Source organism: Aulonocara stuartgranti (genome assembly GCF_965226115.1).
Source record: "Aulonocara stuartgranti genome assembly, chromosome: 8".
NCBI lineage: Eukaryota > Metazoa > Chordata > Actinopteri > Cichliformes > Cichlidae > Aulonocara > Aulonocara stuartgranti.
In genome coordinates, this window is record NC_138959.1 from 26,917,719 (window position 1) to 26,934,977 (window position 17,259).

Below are 17,259 nucleotides of genomic sequence, written 5' to 3' on the forward strand. Positions count from 1 at the left end.
ACACCTGAAACTTGTGTACTCTCTTCTTCACATCTCTTGTGCACTCTCTGTACTTGACCCATGTAGTCTGTCTTGCTTCTGTTTGATTTTCATTCAAACAGAAGCATACCTCTACCTCCCCAGGTTCCATTTCATCTATGAACATCATAGTCCACAGAGCATGTTGCCTGATTGCATCTGCCAACCTGTCTCTGCACACTTTTGCATCAGTGCAGTTTGTTTCTAATGTTATCCTAAATGAAATGTAGAATGCAGTATCCTTTTTAGACTGTACTTCTTCAATAATTCCCATTTGCAGGTGCAGAATAACTGTCACCTAAAGTGTTGCCATACTCTCAGCTCTGCTTCCCTTGCTTTGTTTCTTTATTTCTTGTGGTCAGATTACAAGATCACATCAGCTCAGCATATGATGTCTGCCAAAGATGAATTAGTTTAGAGCACTTCTTAAAAGCTCTGTGTTTTTTTTTATCTTAGAGTGTGCCTTCTGTCTGTGAGGAGATGAGCGCTTCCTTTGCAGATGTTCATCCTTAACATAATTGCACAGGCGTTTGCTGGTTATTAAAACAAAAAAAAAGCATGATTGTCATGATCCACAGAATGTGAGGACATTTTGAAGCGTGAAATTGCAACAGGACTGCTCTTCACTGGAGTATGTTTTATTGGATTGTGCACAAGTTCATCATTAACTGATTGATGGACCTTGAGTATATCCTCGTCTGTGCTGATGTATATGAGTGTGATTCCGTTTGCACTACTTTACTGCAGGTAAAAGAAGCCAAGGTGACAGAGACCAAAATCAATGAGGCTCGAGAGCACTTCCGACCAGCAGCAGCACGGGCTTCCTTATTGTACTTCACAATGAACGACCTCAATAAAATCCACCCCATGTATCAGTTCTCTCTAAAGGTACCCTGTCTATTGACCCACCATGTTACCGACCCTTGTCATGGGCCCCCAGTGAGACCCTTCTTTACACTCACTTCTCTGTTGTTTCCCTCCTCCTTCCATTTGCTCACCGTGTTTTATGCTCTTTGCCCTGCTTTCATTGTGTTTGTGGCTCCCTAATGTGGTTATGTAGAGCATAATGTCTTTCATATTGTCAGCCAGGCAGTGCTGAGAGAAGGCAGCCTGAGATATTGTTTGCAATCTCTTCCGACTCCGCAGGTAGTTGCCTCGGCCCGTCTTATTTCCCAATATAATGAAATGAAAACACATTCAGTGTTTATGTACCTTTGACCTTGTGAATGAAATGAAATACATTATAATATGTGTTCTGTATACAACCTCAGAGCTAAGTGTGAATCTGCTAAATGAACAGAAATGACAGCACATTTCCTACAGTGAAAGAGGACAATTATTGTATTTCTGTGGTAATAAGTTATTTTAGAGTCGCTGCAAAAAGTGCAAACAAACTGTTTCTCCAGTACTTCAAACTCTGCATGGTTCAGTATGTTGAAGGATCACAGTATGACGTGATATTGGAATCAGAAGTCAGATCCAGTGCAGCAACAATTATTAGAAAGTTAGAAAAGCTCCCTAAAACAATGAACGTCCCTTAGTGCTATAGGCTCAGGTTGCTGTGCGATCACAATGCACTGAGAACCTTTCACTCCTTATGTGGTATATGTTTATGTGCTATTTCTGCATGTTATTAACTGTCTACTCTCACTTTGCTTTGTCCTTGTCTCTCTATGATTTTTTTTGCCTCTTTGATATTTATCTGGTTGTTGGGTTTTTCTAGCTAATACTTTAGGGTCTTTACCTTATAGCAAAAAGAGCTTTGAGCTGTAATTAAAAAATTGGAGCTCTGTAGCACAGATGACCAGATTTTGAAAACATCCTACTTATTAATGAGGTCCATTGCAAAAGATTTTTATTTTGTTTATTTTTGTGTTTAGAAATAATTTAAAATTGTCTATGTCCATTAAAGTTTTTCATTCAAGCTTACCACATTGATAAAATATTTATACATACATAAACGTTGTAATCAATTACAGCTGTCGGCTTTCCTTATAGAGCCAAAGTAGTATTGATCAGTTCATTCTTAGAACACTGCATCATATCCATCAAGTCAGCTGTAAATGACAAAGACTGATGATATCTAATTTATACTTAAAGATCAGTATGAACACAATCCAATTGCTGGGTTATCATTTGCTTTATTGGATTACCTTATGAGTTTGTATCTAACAGTACTGTTATTCTTGTGCTTTTAACACTTTGATGTCAGACACTGTTTCTGTATTGTACCTGCTCCTGTGCGTCCTCAGGCGTTTAGTGTGGTCTTCCAGAAAGCAGTTCTGAAGGCTGAGCCTGCAGAAGGTCTAAAGCAGCGGGTGTCCAACCTAATTGACAGCATCACCTCCTCAGTCTTCCAGTACACCACCAGAGGCCTATTTGAGTGTGACAAGCTCACATACATCGCTCAGCTCGCTTTCCAGGTAGGAAGGTGCATCCGGTTTCATCCTCTGCACGGTTTGTTTTTGAGCACACGTTTGCTGCTGAACAGGCTTCTCCGGAGACCGGCGGCCCTGTTTGGGTTTAATCAAGTAGAAAGGAGATGTGCTCTGTACCGAAAACGCATCATTGTAAAGTTATTCCTGTTTGTTTTGTGCCCAGATACTCCTGATGAATAAAGATATAAACCCTGTAGAGCTAGACTTCCTCCTGAGGTACCCTGTCCAACCAGGTGTAACATCACCAGTGGAGTTCCTATCTAACCACTCCTGGGGGGGGATCAAGGTATGAAAAGAGGCTGTGTGAAAGGGCACAACTCGATCTTTTTTTCACAGTCCCTGAGCAAACCAGAGATATGTGATGTTGTGTCTTAAAGTAACTGTCCCAACACACACACACACACACACACACACAAAATGGCTAAACTTCCTGTGTCAAAGATTTCCTCCACCTCTGTGAGTTAACTGTCCCTCATTTTCAACCATTTTTTAAAATTAAAAACACGTTGTGTGTAACATGTATAGTTGGGGAAATAATTATTTGATCTAATGCTGAATTTGTACATTTGCTCACTTACAAGAAAATCAACAATCTCTAATTTTTATGGTAGTTTTGTTTAAATGAAGACAGAAGGATCTCAACCATAAATCAGGAAAAAACACATTACACAAAAATTAGAAACTGACTACTCTATGACCCATCCAGAAGTCTGGTTCCCACAGATTGCCTGTGCGCCCATGTGGTTCACAGATTACAATCAATCACAGATACTCCTGATCTGAACTTCTTATGTGTATAAAGCACACCTGTCCACAGAATCATTTTCTTCCATTCCAACCTCTCCACCATCATGGTCAAGACCAAAGAGCTGTCGAAGGACATCAAGGACAAGACTGTAGATCTGCACAAGGCTGGAATAGGGTACTAGAGCATCAGCAAGAAGCTTTGTGAGAGGCTGTTGGTGCAATTATTCAAAAATGAAAGAAATACAATATATAATATGCATCAATCTTCCATGGAGTGTGGATGATCACAAGAAAGGTGGTGGATCAGCCCCAAACATGGGAGGAGCTTGTTAATGATCTGAAGGCAGTTGGGACCACAGTCGCTAAGAACACTATTGGTAACACACGCTGTAAATTATTGAAATTTTGCAGTGGCCTCAAGGTCCCCTGGCTTAAGGCACATATACAGACCCGTCTGGGATCAAATAATTATTTCCCCCAGTATATACCATTAAAACATTAACACAGAGAGAGAAATATAGTTATATATGGATACATATTTGATTTATCAGTGTGTTCTTATTCAGACTCGCATCAAAGGTAATTTTTTTTCACTTACGAACACTTTTGTTCTGTTTCTCAGAAATAATTAAGCCCAGTCCCAGACTTTAACCTTTTTTCCGTAGCTATCTTCATGGTTTTGTTTTTTGTGTTTTTTTTCAGTCTGTGGCTAAGAAACGTGCTGACTTTGCATTATATGAAACTCTTGTAAAATTGGAGGTCCTTGATGAAAACAAGTTTGTGTTTTTACTAGTAATCATTATCATTCTGTGTTTGTAGGGGACTCCTGTAACTTTTGGTGGCCCAAAGATATTTAAAAGCAATTTTGATTTTCCGAACCTTTCGGTCTCTACTTGTTGAAAAGCCTGGAGGATTCCTGGAATACGCGCGAATGGATTGCACCCTTAGTTGTGCAGCCTATACTCAGTCCTTTCTTGGACTCCTTAAATGCCGGTGTGACAACATCTGACCATATTTTTCCATCTATATTTTGTTTTCTTTGCTTTTTCCACTACGTTACTGAAATTACAAAATTTCATTCATAGTCTGTAATCACCCTAATATGTTTTCATTTTCCAGTATGATTTTTACTACTCGAAAAAGTGGTTGCAGCTCAACTGCATTTACACCTGGTTAATAATAACATCTACGAGAGATTTCAATCTGGTTTTCGCTCATGTCACAGTACAGAAACTGCTTTACTTAAAGTCACTAACGATCTTCTTATCGGAGCTGACTCTGGTCTTTTCACCATTCTCGTCCTTTTAGATCTGAGTTCAGCCTTCGACACCATTTCTCACTCTGTACTTCTAAGCAGACTTTCCTCTCTCGCATCTCTGACACACCCCTTGCCTGGTTTCAATCATATCTCCTTGACCGTTCCCAGTTTATTCAACTAAGATCATTCCGCTCTCGTCTATTCCCCGTCACATCTGGTGTACCTCAAGGCTCAGTTTTAGGCCCTCTTCATAATATACATCCTCCCTCTAGGTACCATTTTCTGCAAAGTTGATCTTCAGTTTCACTGTTTTGCTGATGACACCCAGTTATATCTCTCTTGCAAACCCGATTCCTCCCTCCCACCTTCTTCCCTTTCAGAATGTCTATCCGAGTTAAAATCCTGGTTTACCTCTAATCTAAAGCTCAATGAGGATAAAACTGAGATCCTCCTTATTGGCACCAAATCCAACCTTTTGAAGGTGAACCATTTCTAACTCACCATCGATAACTCCACAGTTTTCCCTTCTCCTCAGGTTAAGAGCCTTGGTGTCATCCTAGACATCTCACATCAGTAATGTCACCCGTTCTGCCTACTTCCATCTACGTAACATTAACAGATTGCTTCCTTCTCTTTCCACCCAGTCTACGTCCATTCTTGTCCACAGTCTTGTTACCTCTCGTATTGACTACTGCAATTCTCTTCTGCATGGTCTCCCCCAAAAATCCCTCCATAAGCTTCAACTGGTTCAGAACTTTGCTGCTCGCATTATCACCAGAACCCCCTCCTACCAGCACATCACCCCTGTTCTTCAGGAACTTCACTGGCTCCCTGTGAAATTCCAGATAATATTCAAACTTTCAACAGTAGAAACCTTCTTGGCTGTAGGTCTGTGAAGGGTCTCCGTCATCCAGGTCATCGTAGTCTAAGGAGCTTGGAAAGAAAAGTGTCTGGACTTCTTTCAGTTGCTTGAAGACTTTTTACCTCTCATCCGAGAAGCTTCTTCAGTTCTAAGGTCAAATGGTGGAGACTCCCAGATTTAAGCCCTATAGGAATGTCCCCCCGAGAGGGACATGGACCACCTAATGATCCTTTACCTAATCACATGAGCCAAGGTGTGAAAATGGGAGTAGGTCACAATAGGCCTTTTGATCTCTGGAAATCACATGATAGGGTTTTTAAATAAATATATTATTTATTTCTCTTAAAATAAATATTTTTTTCACTCCTTGGCTCACGTGATTAGGTAGAGGATCATTAGGGGGATCCATGTCCCTTTTGGGGGGAAAGTCTGGGACTCTCCACCATTCGACCTTAGAACTGAAGAAGCTTCTCGGATGAGAGGTGAAACGTCTTCAAGCAACTTAAAGAAGCCCAGATGCTTTTCTTTCCAAGTTCCTTAGACCTTCTTGGCTGTAATGGTACAAAGCTACACTGTGAAGTGTGAATTTGATGAATTCATCAAAATAAGCTGTTCTTTCAGAAAGCTAGAGCTCCGTCTTGAACTTCATAAAGATGCAATAACTTGTAGATCAGCCCTATTTTTCGAATTCCATCCTATATGTTGAAATCTCTAAAAGATAATAAAAAATAATTCACCTCTATTTCTTTCTAAATTTTGTTGTCCTCCACCTTGTCATCTGCGAGATTCAAGGCTAATATCTTCCGGTTCCTTTATCGGCTCCACACAGTGCGCAGTATGTACAGTGGATTTTCCCAACAAGTAAGCACTAAAGTGAATGCACATAATTGGAGTGTATATCTCTGTATCACCCAAAACTCCAGTCTGACAGCATGCAGTCTCCAGGGTCCCACTGTGCTCTGTGACCCTGCTAGATTCTAACACTGAAGGGTGCTAGAAGAAAAACTCAGTCTCTCTGTTTGTGTCTCAGAGAACGCAGTGCTGTGGACAGCAGAGGTTTCTTATCTTGTCAGATGAGTTTAACAGCAAGGTAAACCCTAACTGCAGCATGTCTTTTAGCCCCTCGTGCTCATGAATATTTCACTCTATATCGCCTTCAATATTAACTTAACCTAAAACCCCTCTGAGGATTAAGAGATGGCCTTTCTGTAACTGCTCTCAACCTGCTGTGGATGTTTAAGTCCCTGCTAATCAAATTCTGTCACTTGATTTTTCTTATCGTAGTTGGAAACATAATCAGTTGGAAAGATTTAAAGGAGGATAACGTCCTCTGATTGCTTGCCCCAGTTGATGATATTAGCAGAGCTGGAATCCCTCGGGACCCAGTGTTTCTCATTACACTGGGGCTGATCGGTCGCCAACCACCTGTAGTAATTAAACTGAGTCACAGTGAAGGTGATGTGTGCCGAGCCGCTCCTTCTCACTCTGCTCTATGTCTTCCCCTCATGGCTTGTGTCGAGGGGTTGGTTTCATAGAGTGACACGGGATGTTTTTGCCTTGACACCTTGTATTCTGTGTCTCTGCTGAGAGAAGATTTCAGCATCCTGCTCATAGTTTGCACAGTGCGGGAGACAGCAGAGCTGCTTGAGGCTGCACTGCGTGACACTGCTGTTCTCTGCAGATGAGATGAGGTGTCTGTCATCTGGGGCATCACAATGAAGCCCTCACTGGTTCTGCAAGAGATGCATATTTAGTGCTCCCCTACCCCCTGTCCCGTTATGAAAGCTTTGTGTTTACTCAGCATTTCTGTTTGAATAAATATTATTTATAAGGACATGAGGAAAGATAAGCATTCTGTTTTTTTATGACTCTCCATATTTTGCAAACAGACTCTCTTTTTTTTTTTTTTTTACCTGTGCATTGTGAAAAATATCTCTGGTCAAGAACTTTAATGTGTATCATTGATCGCAGTGCAGCAGCTCTTTTAACAACATGCACTATGTTTCACTCCACAAATCCTATTTCTTTTCCAAAACCTCCAGGCTCTTTGCTCCATGGAGGAGTTCAGAAACCTGGACAGAGACATTGAAGGCTCAGCCAAACGCTGGAAGAAGTTTGTAGAGTCCGAGTGTCCAGAAAAAGAGAAATTCCCACAGGAATGGAAGAGCAAAAGCTCACTCCAGAGACTGTGCATTATGAGAGCCCTGAGGCCTGACCGCATGACGTACGCTGTCAGGTAAGAGGTGGTATCATTTCCCTTTGCTCTGTGATCTGTGAAAGCTCCTACTTGACCTGTTCTGGTTACTGAAAAGGTAAAAAAGTTGAACAACAGAACCTTTGGCTTCTATCCTGAGATGACAGTTGACTGAGTCACACAGATTTTCAGGGACAATCATCAAACCTAAGTATTAAAAGAGAACGTCTGTGTCCACTTGTACCAAATCCAGACCCCAGTTACACTCTGAATTAACATACATTAGGTGTGAGATGCAGTATTTTAGTTCTATTAAGATGCCTGTGTCTGTGGGGTTTCTTAGATATTAGGCTTTGGAGATATTAATTAAACAGATTATGTGGTTTTTTGTTTGGTCTGAAGGGCACTAATGGCTCCGAAACAAACATTTCACAAGTTCGATTTCTAATAAACTGGGCACAAATCACTCCAGTATGTGAGTGAAATTTTAACCAGAAGGCTAAAAGTGGGGAATTAAAGCTGACTCATCTAATGATTGTGATTTAAAGTGCATATTACGAGTCTTATGAAGATTGTGCTTGGTTTAATCTGTGTCCATAGTTCTTTAGCGAGAGGAGGAACTGAGTCATTTTGCTCAGTTCATTACGCAGATTCATACCTGTAGCCAATAACTATGTAGCTTGTTCATATTTTTTTATAAGCAATGCGATTACATTAATTTTGAAATGAATAAGTGAACAGCTAGATCACTACTCATAATACATTATAATGCAGTTTATCACTCTTGGTAATTTGTTAAGACTGGCAGTATAATAACCAGCACAACATTGCAATTTAACATCTCAGAGTTCATGAATTTGTTTTTAATGTGCTGCAGCTTTAGATGGTTAAAACCCAGACTGATTACAAAATATGGATGTAGCTTCTAGATGTAGCTTAATTATTCAGCATGCTGTGTCACACAGTTTCATAGTTAGTTCTACCCTGCACTCACAATGTCGGGTTTTAAAAAATATGAGATGGATGACATCATGTTGGCTTTCCAAGGTGGAGACCAAAAGAGAGCTAAAAGTAGAGCAAATGGTGGAGTTTAGAACTGCAAAGGTCTCCACATCTGCCAGGAAATTCTTGGAGTTGTGGTCAATGCGCAACAGCTGGACAACTTATTGGCACACTGCAGAACAAATACACAGAATTCACATTTTGCTGCTTTCTGTGTTTTCATTTCTTCACTATCGGTTCTGCACATGTATGTTTGTATTTTCAGAAACCTTAAGTGGAGGCGGAACTAAGGTTATAGGACAAAATACAACATATGTACAAAATATATTTTGTTAAAAAGTGAATTCTTGATTTATTTAAGACTGTGATTTGGTTGAAACTGAAGCAAGAAAAGCATAATGTTTGAAAGACCAAAGCATTTAATCTGGAGAGGGTGAAAAGAGCTACTGACAGCTGAGTCGTGACTAGAGTTTATAGTTTTGAAGCAGCTGTCTGTCTAATGCACTGTAATACAGACAATTCTGGTTCTTCAAGTTCTTCAGCTTGTTGTCAAAGATAATAAAGTCTTAAGGAGAACTGAGTCACACTCTCCTTTACAGAGACTTTGTAGAGGAGAAACTGGGAAGCAAGTATGTGATTGGCAGATCACTGGACTTTGCCGTCTCCTTTGAAGAGTCAGGTCCAGCTACGCCCATGTTCTTCATCCTCTCTCCCGGAGTTGACCCTTTGAAGGATGTGGAAAAACATGGTAAGGCTTCTGCTTGTTTTATCTTTAAAAAAGCTTTTAAATCCTGCTTAAAAGTGTGTTCAGGACTTTTATAAGAGCGAACACATTGCCAGTCTATCGTTTCTTTTAGCTGTGTAGGGTTTTGGGTTAGTTATTAAGAGGAAATGCCTTGTCTACCTGCATGCATGATTTCATTTTAGTTCTGTTGCATAGGATTATCAGTCAGAACAACACATTTGTAATGTGTATCTGCTGTAATATCAGCCATCACTGCCGATGCACAACCAGCTCTGGATAGACTGAAAGGATTATACTAAAGGTCAGAAATATGTGAGATGACACCACTGGTGTATTAGGGGCAACAGAAAGTAAATGTCATTGGTTTTAGAGTTACTTTACATTCCTTTATGAATAATGGGTGGCGAGATGATTTTTACTAGAAATATGGAAAAAGTTGAAGCTTTTGTTCTGACCTAGGCATTAATTCAGTTTTTGGGTATTTGAAATCAGCTGTATGAAATATTCAGATTGCAGGAATTGTTTCAATTAACTGGAACAGATTTCCTCATTATTTCTCTTCTACCCAAGCATATGCATCGGCATTTTTGCATTCAAGTAATGAATGATTTGTTAGGGTTTTTGTTGTTTTGTTTGTTTTGCCTTACTTGGGTTTCAGTTTCTCCTTTGTCATCCTTTTATCCTCGGATTAATTTATCACACAGACCCATTTCAGCGTGTTGAAGTGTTGGTTTATGCCCAACACACTGCATTATTTGTGACTATTTTTAGATGCTTCATTTTTATAGGCATCGCCAGGTGGTTAAATCAACCATGGAGCTACTATAGGCTCAGAAACCCCCTGTAAAATCCTCTATCCTCTCCTAATACCATACCAAATAGCACTCCTGCTGAAATTGCCTCTAAGGGCTCTGATTATTGATTAGCAACACCCTCATCCTGACCATAGCCAATCACATCAAAGTTAAAGGTAACCAGCTGCTCCTGTGCTGATGAAAAGCAGCAGAACATGTTTTTTCCCCATTATATTTGTGTCTGTGGGGTTTCTTAGATATTAGGCTTTGGTGAGATTTTCATTAGACAGATTATGTGATTTTTGTTTGGTCTGAAGCGCACTAATGGCTCCGAAACAAACATTTCACAAGTTTGATTTCTAACAAACTGAGCACAAATCACTCCAGTGTTTGTGTGAAATTTTAACCAGAAGGCTTAAAGTGGGGAACTAAAGCTGACTCATCTAATGATTAGGATTTAAAGTGCATATTAGTTAGTTTAGCCTGCGTCCAAGGCATGGATAGTGCTTTAGCCAGAGGAGGAGATATTGTGGAATTGAGTCATTTTATTCAGTTCATTACACAGATTCATATCCAATAACTATGTAGCTTGTTCATATTTTTCTAAGCTATGCAGTTAGATTACATTTGAATAAGTGAGCAACTAGATCACTACTCTTAATACTGATTATAATACTGTTTATCACACTTAGTGATTTGTGACTCCCACCTAAGAACCATTTGTGACGCTCAGTCATAGACTGTACATTTAAAAATGGACTTCACCCACTGTTTTTCACTGTGTTTCTGTTTTTGTGTTTCTGTTTTCTGTGCGAGGTTCTGTGTGAAATTTTGGTTTTCAAACTGATCGCTTTTAGTTTTGCAACATTTAGCCTCAATTAGCATCGATTGGAACTAAAAGAGACATCTAGCATTACTTTTAAGAGGAGACTAATAAGATATTAAACATATAAATAACACAGTTTGTTTATTACTTTCTTGGCTTATTTCTTTAACAGTTAATCAGAGCTTGGTCTGTACCATTATTTTGCTAATCTAGGCTAAGCACATTTCAGAGCTACCTCTCTGTAGTGCAGAGAGGTAGTAAAGATGCAGATGGATGCTAAATGGAGTTTAATAGACTAGCAAATAGCAGTCCAGTTCAATAGACTGCATTTATCATTTTAGTCTTTGCAACTGTTTCTGCAACCAAAGTTTTATTGAAACAATTACTTTTTTTTCTTTCAGGGAGGAAGCTGGGCTACACATTTGACAACAAAAACCTCCATAATGTCTCTCTGGGTCAAGGTCAGGAAGTTATCGCTGAACAAGCCCTCAACTTGGCAGCTAAAAACGGCCATTGGGTCATATTACAGGTACAGCAAATATACTTTTGAAATAGGGACTGTGATGTTATTTGTAAATATGAGTATCAACACAAATTCAGTGAGTTCACACTCCAACCAATATGTTTTCTGAAGATTATTGCAACAATCACTGGTGGTGGTCAGAGGGCCCGGTGGCGCCTGTGTCCGGCAGCCTCGCCTCTGTCAGTGCGCCCAGGGTGGCTGTGGCTACAATGTAGCTTGCTATCGCCAGTGTGTGAATGTGTGTGTGTGTGTGAATGGGTGAATGACTGAATGTACTGTAAAGCGCTTTGGGGTCCTATGGACTAGAAAAGCGCTATACAAATGCAGGCCATTTACCATTTAATCATATCAAGTAGATCCAATTATAGTTTGTGGTGTTTGAACACTAACACAAAAGGTATAAAATGACAATTCATTATAATTGTTAGAACATTTTGTCTTTCACTGAGTTGTCCCATGTGGTAAACCCATCCACATCACATAAAACGTGCCAAATTACAAAAAAATATGTCTGTTATCAAATGTAATATATACAATGCTGTAGGCACTCGGAAAACTGAAACAAACACTCTTTGGAAATTGAATACAGGGTTCATTTATGTCAAGGATTTTCTATTCAAGGGGTGATTTTATGTGGCATTTCCTTTATCTGTACGTGTTCTGAATGAGGCACATTATCACTTTGTTTTTCATTGCATACTCAGTGGGATGTTTGCTTTCCTCCAAGGTTCGTCTCTGTGGAAAAGCGAATTTAATTTTCGAGGGAAATTTCCTAACTGAAAGGGCCACGGCATTATACAGTACAATATCTACAGCCACGGTGTCTGTTCTCCTCTTATCTGGAGGGCAAGGCTGGCTTTTGCATTTTAAGTGGAAACCTTGGTGGAATTCTAATGTGAAGTATCGACAGATATGAACCACAGACCAGGCACTGTGGGACACCCATTTCTTTTAATTCACACAGCTTGTTGGATTTCAAAAAAAGAGAGAGAAGGTTGCGACAGCATCACTCTCCTCTCCAGACCCAGGATAGCACAGACAAGCAGTTGTTTAATTACCTTTGCATAAGAATCCCGATCGATACGCTTAAAAAGGCCTTGTCCCCCTGGCAACAAACCTCCTACTCGCTTTATCTGTCTGTTTGTCTGCCTACCAAGTGCCACCCCTATGGTACTGGCCAGGGAGGGAAAGAAAAAAAGAGGGGAGGGGAAGGGAGGGGAGGGGAGGTAACATATTCCCATCTATCTCCTGCTTAAACCATCCGTATCTTCTCCATCTTCTCTTTTCTATTCCTCTGCCCACTCTCTCATTCTGTGAAGTAACTTTGATACTTTGGTTTTATCATTTTCTCCACCACATCTAACATCCTATCAATCCTCCCACTTTTCCTGCTAACCTGCTATCTCTTCATTCCCCCTCTTTGACCTTCTTGTCTCAGTTCTCCTCCTACCTATTCACCACTCCACCTTTATTAAGCCTGGCTCCATCAGTCCAGGATCATGTTAATGGCAGATTCCCTTTTGCTGCTGGGTAATTATATTGGAGAGCAGCATCTTCTTTTCAGATGGGCACAAGAGACAAAATAGCAGAAACTTCAAAGCAGTCCAATGCATTTGGTGGGAGCATGTGTTTGCAGATTGGAGTTGAAGATCTCACATTGGCCAGGAGGCCAAAATCGAGTGGCCAGAACTTGCTGGTCTGTTTCGAATGCCACTGTTAATCTTAAAACCACCCATTTTGAGCTAGTGACAGAAAAACGTCTCTGGAGGGCAGACAGTTGGATGAAACGATTTCATCACGATGTCCTCCCCTCACTTCTGAAAGAAATGATTCATAAATCCCACAATGACAAATTTCTCATATTACAGTCATGAAGTCTTACAAAGATGGCAATAAATAAAAAACAATTACAGCTACATTTAGAATATGATGCATGCATGTTTTTTTAAGTTAAGGGTGACACATCTAAAGTGACATTTTGTAGTCTTTACAATACAGTGGCAAACTGGAAGGAGCTGCTGGCTGCAGAAGGGTTTTTTCCAGTGAATATTGCACCTTCAAAGATTTCATAGATAGAAATCCATGTCTAGAAATTGATCATTTTTTTCAGTAGTTATGGGTATACAGATCCTGTACGATGACAAATTCTTATAAGGTTTAACATGCAGCTTTAATTGTCCTGCAGGAAAAAGGCAGCATAATAACATTTGTGTCAGGTGAAATAAGTACATTTGCAGGAATTCTCATTCTGCAAGTTGTGGACATATCACATGACCTCTACAAATTACTCTACAGTGTATAATAGCAGTGGCATAAAAATAGACCATTTATGAACCTTTAAAGACCTCCAAACCCTACACTAAATAAATATGTATCTTTTGGCATTGGTGGATGTATGCCTTTATTTTTAAATTTAGTCTCAAGGGCGTGTCATGCTGTCAGTGCCTGCAGTGTGTCGACAGTCCTGCTTGTCCCTCCATCCTGTTCACGATGTTCCAGTGTCACTCAGAGTCTGCTGTGATACCGCAGGGCCGCCTCCTCAGTGTGGAGCCCGGCAGTGCTGCAGCTCCTTGACCAACAGGGTTTTTTTTACGTGTAAAATAGAAAGATTATGTGTGGGCACCTGCTCGTGTTTCTGTTTGCTTGTCTGTGAGCCAGCGTGTGCAGTTGGACGTGCCATTGTGCCTTCCCTCAGGTTGTGTTTGGTAGCAATGCATCAAAGACCTTGCCAGTGGTGTCTTCTAATGGGTTTTGGATTCAACTTTTATATTATTATGTAAATAGGTGACTCTCTGATGTAGTATCAGCGTAGTCATTGCCAGGGCTGGGAGGCCCTTATCGAGAAGACGTTGAGGGAACAAAAAATGTCGCACCTGAAAGTTAATTAAAAAGCCATAAAAACGCGTCTGCCCCTCTGTCTTGTTTGTTTGTCTGTCGGTCTCTTCGCCCCCTTCCTTTCCCCTTGCAGCCAGAGGATGAATGGTTTCATTACAGTGACAAGTTCTGAGGCAGTCTCTCACTTCTTCTGTTGGCTCTCTTTATTGCCAAACTATTTACATGCCAAGAGGAAAGGTTGTACTCTGGCTTGATGAAAAAGTGCTTGAATTTAGACTTTTAATTTGTATACCATTCATTATTCTCTAAGGCACTGAGAAGAAAACTAGCTTATCCCCTTCTCAGCTCCCAGCTCATTCTGGACACTTGCTCACAGAATGTAAAAGTTTCTTCTCCTGTATTTTTCAATGACTCCCCCTAAAATCGACGTTCCGCTCCCTTCTGTGTCCCATCGTTTGGAAACTTCAGCCATCGTAAGGAAGATTAAATGTGGAGTGCAAAGGGAAATGAGAAAGTAAAGAGGCTTATGAATTAATGACTGGAGTTATTAGTGCTGTAATTAGATTTAGGGAATGGGCAGTGCTGCGTGGTGAGATCTGGGGAGTTTGGCTGACTCCTTATCATTCATGGGATATCCTGTAAGTGTCAGGACAGTTGAGATGGAAAATTGAGCTCATCCATGCTTGTGTGATAGTACAAGTCAGCCCTGCTGCCCGCACCGCACCGAGCGATGATATTGCAGAAACGTCATGGTAAAGTAAAGCCAGAGAATGGTCGTTCAATGTCAGCAACCTAGAAATGGGTTTCATGTGCTATGTACCATTTAATTTGGTGCCACATCAAAGTCACGGTGAAGCGAGAGGAATATGAAACATATTAATTGGTCCTTTTGCTAGTTGTTATTACAACAAATATACATAAATAGGCAATATTTGATGCATTAGCATCAAGCAGAGTATTAAAGTATTGTGTACACTCCATTAAAGCCCAGACTTTTGTAGTCTTCACCTCCGTGTAGATTGCGTTTTCTACACTTAAAAAAGCAAAACTGATTTGCATAAAAATGAGCCAGATTAACAGCAGGCTTTGCCCTTGTAGAACATCCACCTCGTGGCTCGTTGGCTGGGCACCCTTGAGAAACTTCTGGAGCAGTACGGAGATGGAAGCAATGAAAATTTCAGAGTGTTTATTAGTGCGGAGCCCTCATCAACCCGCGAGGGCCACATCATCCCCCAGGGTATCCTGGAGACCTCCATCAAGATCACCAATGAACCACCTACTGGCATGCACGCAAACCTGCACAAGGCCCTCGACAACTTCAACCAGGTAACACACTTACAGGTTTAATACCTGCTCTACCTTTATTACCTACCTACGCTTCACCACTGGAAAGCAACTTAGCACAAAAGGTTTTTATATGGTTACATTGTGTGTAATTATGTGAAATCTTCTTTAGCTTCTTTTTCTATGAACTTTTATTTCAGAAGCAGCAGACTGTGGTTTTAAGCATAGTTACCCTAAAAAATCCACATTTACAGCAGAGAAGCAAAGGTAGTAGCTAAAGGAAGGCTAGATAAGACTAATGTTGGTGTAGGGCAGCTGGATGTGCCAATTAAAATTGGACTGATTCTTATATAGCACTTTATACAACATACTACATTCACCCAATCACTTTCTTCTAAGCTTTTAGTGCTTCCTAGCTAACATTCATACTCTGATGGATGCATCGGAGAGCAGCTTGGGGTTAGTATCTTGCCCACAGATACTTGGCATGCAGACTGGAGGAGCTAGGGATCAAACCGCTAACCTTACAATCAGTAGATGACCTGCTCTACCTCCTGAGATACAGCCACCCCAAATGTAGACCTGTTTAACTTTACTTCAGCTAAATAAGCATACATGATAAGAATGAAATGAATGAAGAAAGATTCCTTTGTGCTGTGTCTGGAATGATTTAAAGGGCTGCATCGTAATACTGTGTTTTTAATGTGAGTATTTCTGGCTTAAATCTGGGTCATAAACCAGTAGAGAGAAAGAAAATGTGATTTGATTGAAACTTGGAAAAGAAAGCTGAGAGATCTGTGACCATTTTATTAATTAACTTTTTAGTTACAACTAAGGAAAAGAAAGCTATTTTTTTGTAGCAGTTCAAGTGCCCGTTCCACAGGATCTTAGTAGGCTATTCTTTTGAGGATTCTCTTGATTCTCTAGGATTTTACATGCTACCTACCTCTGAATGCTCATTTTCCTTTTAGCTGTGAGTGGCAGTTGAAACAAAACATGTCAGTTCCCGATTTCTCATCAAGTTGCCAATTTGCAGAAGTCTTGCAGCGAGCAGATGGCAGCTTCACCTTTCACTCACCCTGGAATTGCTTCTGACCTGAAGAGGACAGATGTGATCATCGCACATGCTAACGCTAAAAGTTTGGTTACATTCTGCTGTGAGAAAGAGGGATTACTTGAGCACAGACCTCAGCAAAGTCCATTTGCTGATGTTTGTGTGAGTTATTGGAACACATCCAGACAATATCACTTACCCAGACTATTCTCCAGCCCCATAGTTAGAATGGATCAGGGTGCTACAGTGGCCTCTCCTAGCTTTACTTTACCTTATCAGTTCTTAGTCTCTATCTAAGCTTTACCATTACCTCTGTGCTTTGCTGCTAATGCATCTTCCTTTGCACCATTACCTGAGTGCTCAGGTTCCTCCCGGTCCATTTCCATGATCCTTAGTTTGCCGATGTGTATCTGTCTGATAAGAGCATCATGCTTGTGAGCCCTGCCTTATGCAGAGCTACAGGGAGGTCCACTGAGGGGAAGATGAGAGAATATTCCAATCATGTGTACTCAGTGAAAGTTAATCAATATTTGGCTAACTCTCAGTAATGGCCCATCTACACGGCAAAAGGCAGAGAAGTGACATTTCTTTTCTTTTGGTCTATTCGCTGGCAAATGCATACAGCATCACAGCTTTTAAACAGCCTCTGCTAGAGTAGTAATATCAGCACGGTAGTACA

The 17,259-nt window shown here is 40.5% G+C and overlaps 2 protein-coding genes across 2 annotated transcripts in view; one reads left to right on the top strand and one right to left on the bottom strand.

The window, feature by feature from the left end:
• Window positions 1–17,259, bottom strand: part of myocd (myocardin) — a 550,512-nt gene that overhangs the window by 294,536 nt on the left and 238,717 nt on the right. The window lies entirely within an intron of this gene.
• dnah9 (dynein, axonemal, heavy chain 9) overlaps window positions 1–17,259 on the top strand; it is a 186,561-nt gene that overhangs the window by 127,526 nt on the left and 41,776 nt on the right. Inside the window, exons 66-72 of the mRNA XM_082543074.1 lie at window positions 766–906; window positions 2,271–2,441; window positions 2,620–2,742; window positions 7,366–7,559; window positions 9,119–9,267; window positions 11,286–11,413; window positions 15,341–15,568. Coding sequence (XP_082399200.1) covers window positions 766–906; window positions 2,271–2,441; window positions 2,620–2,742; window positions 7,366–7,559; window positions 9,119–9,267; window positions 11,286–11,413; window positions 15,341–15,568 — 1,134 coding nt within the window. The remainder of the gene's footprint in view (window positions 1–765; window positions 907–2,270; window positions 2,442–2,619; window positions 2,743–7,365; window positions 7,560–9,118; window positions 9,268–11,285; window positions 11,414–15,340; window positions 15,569–17,259) is intronic.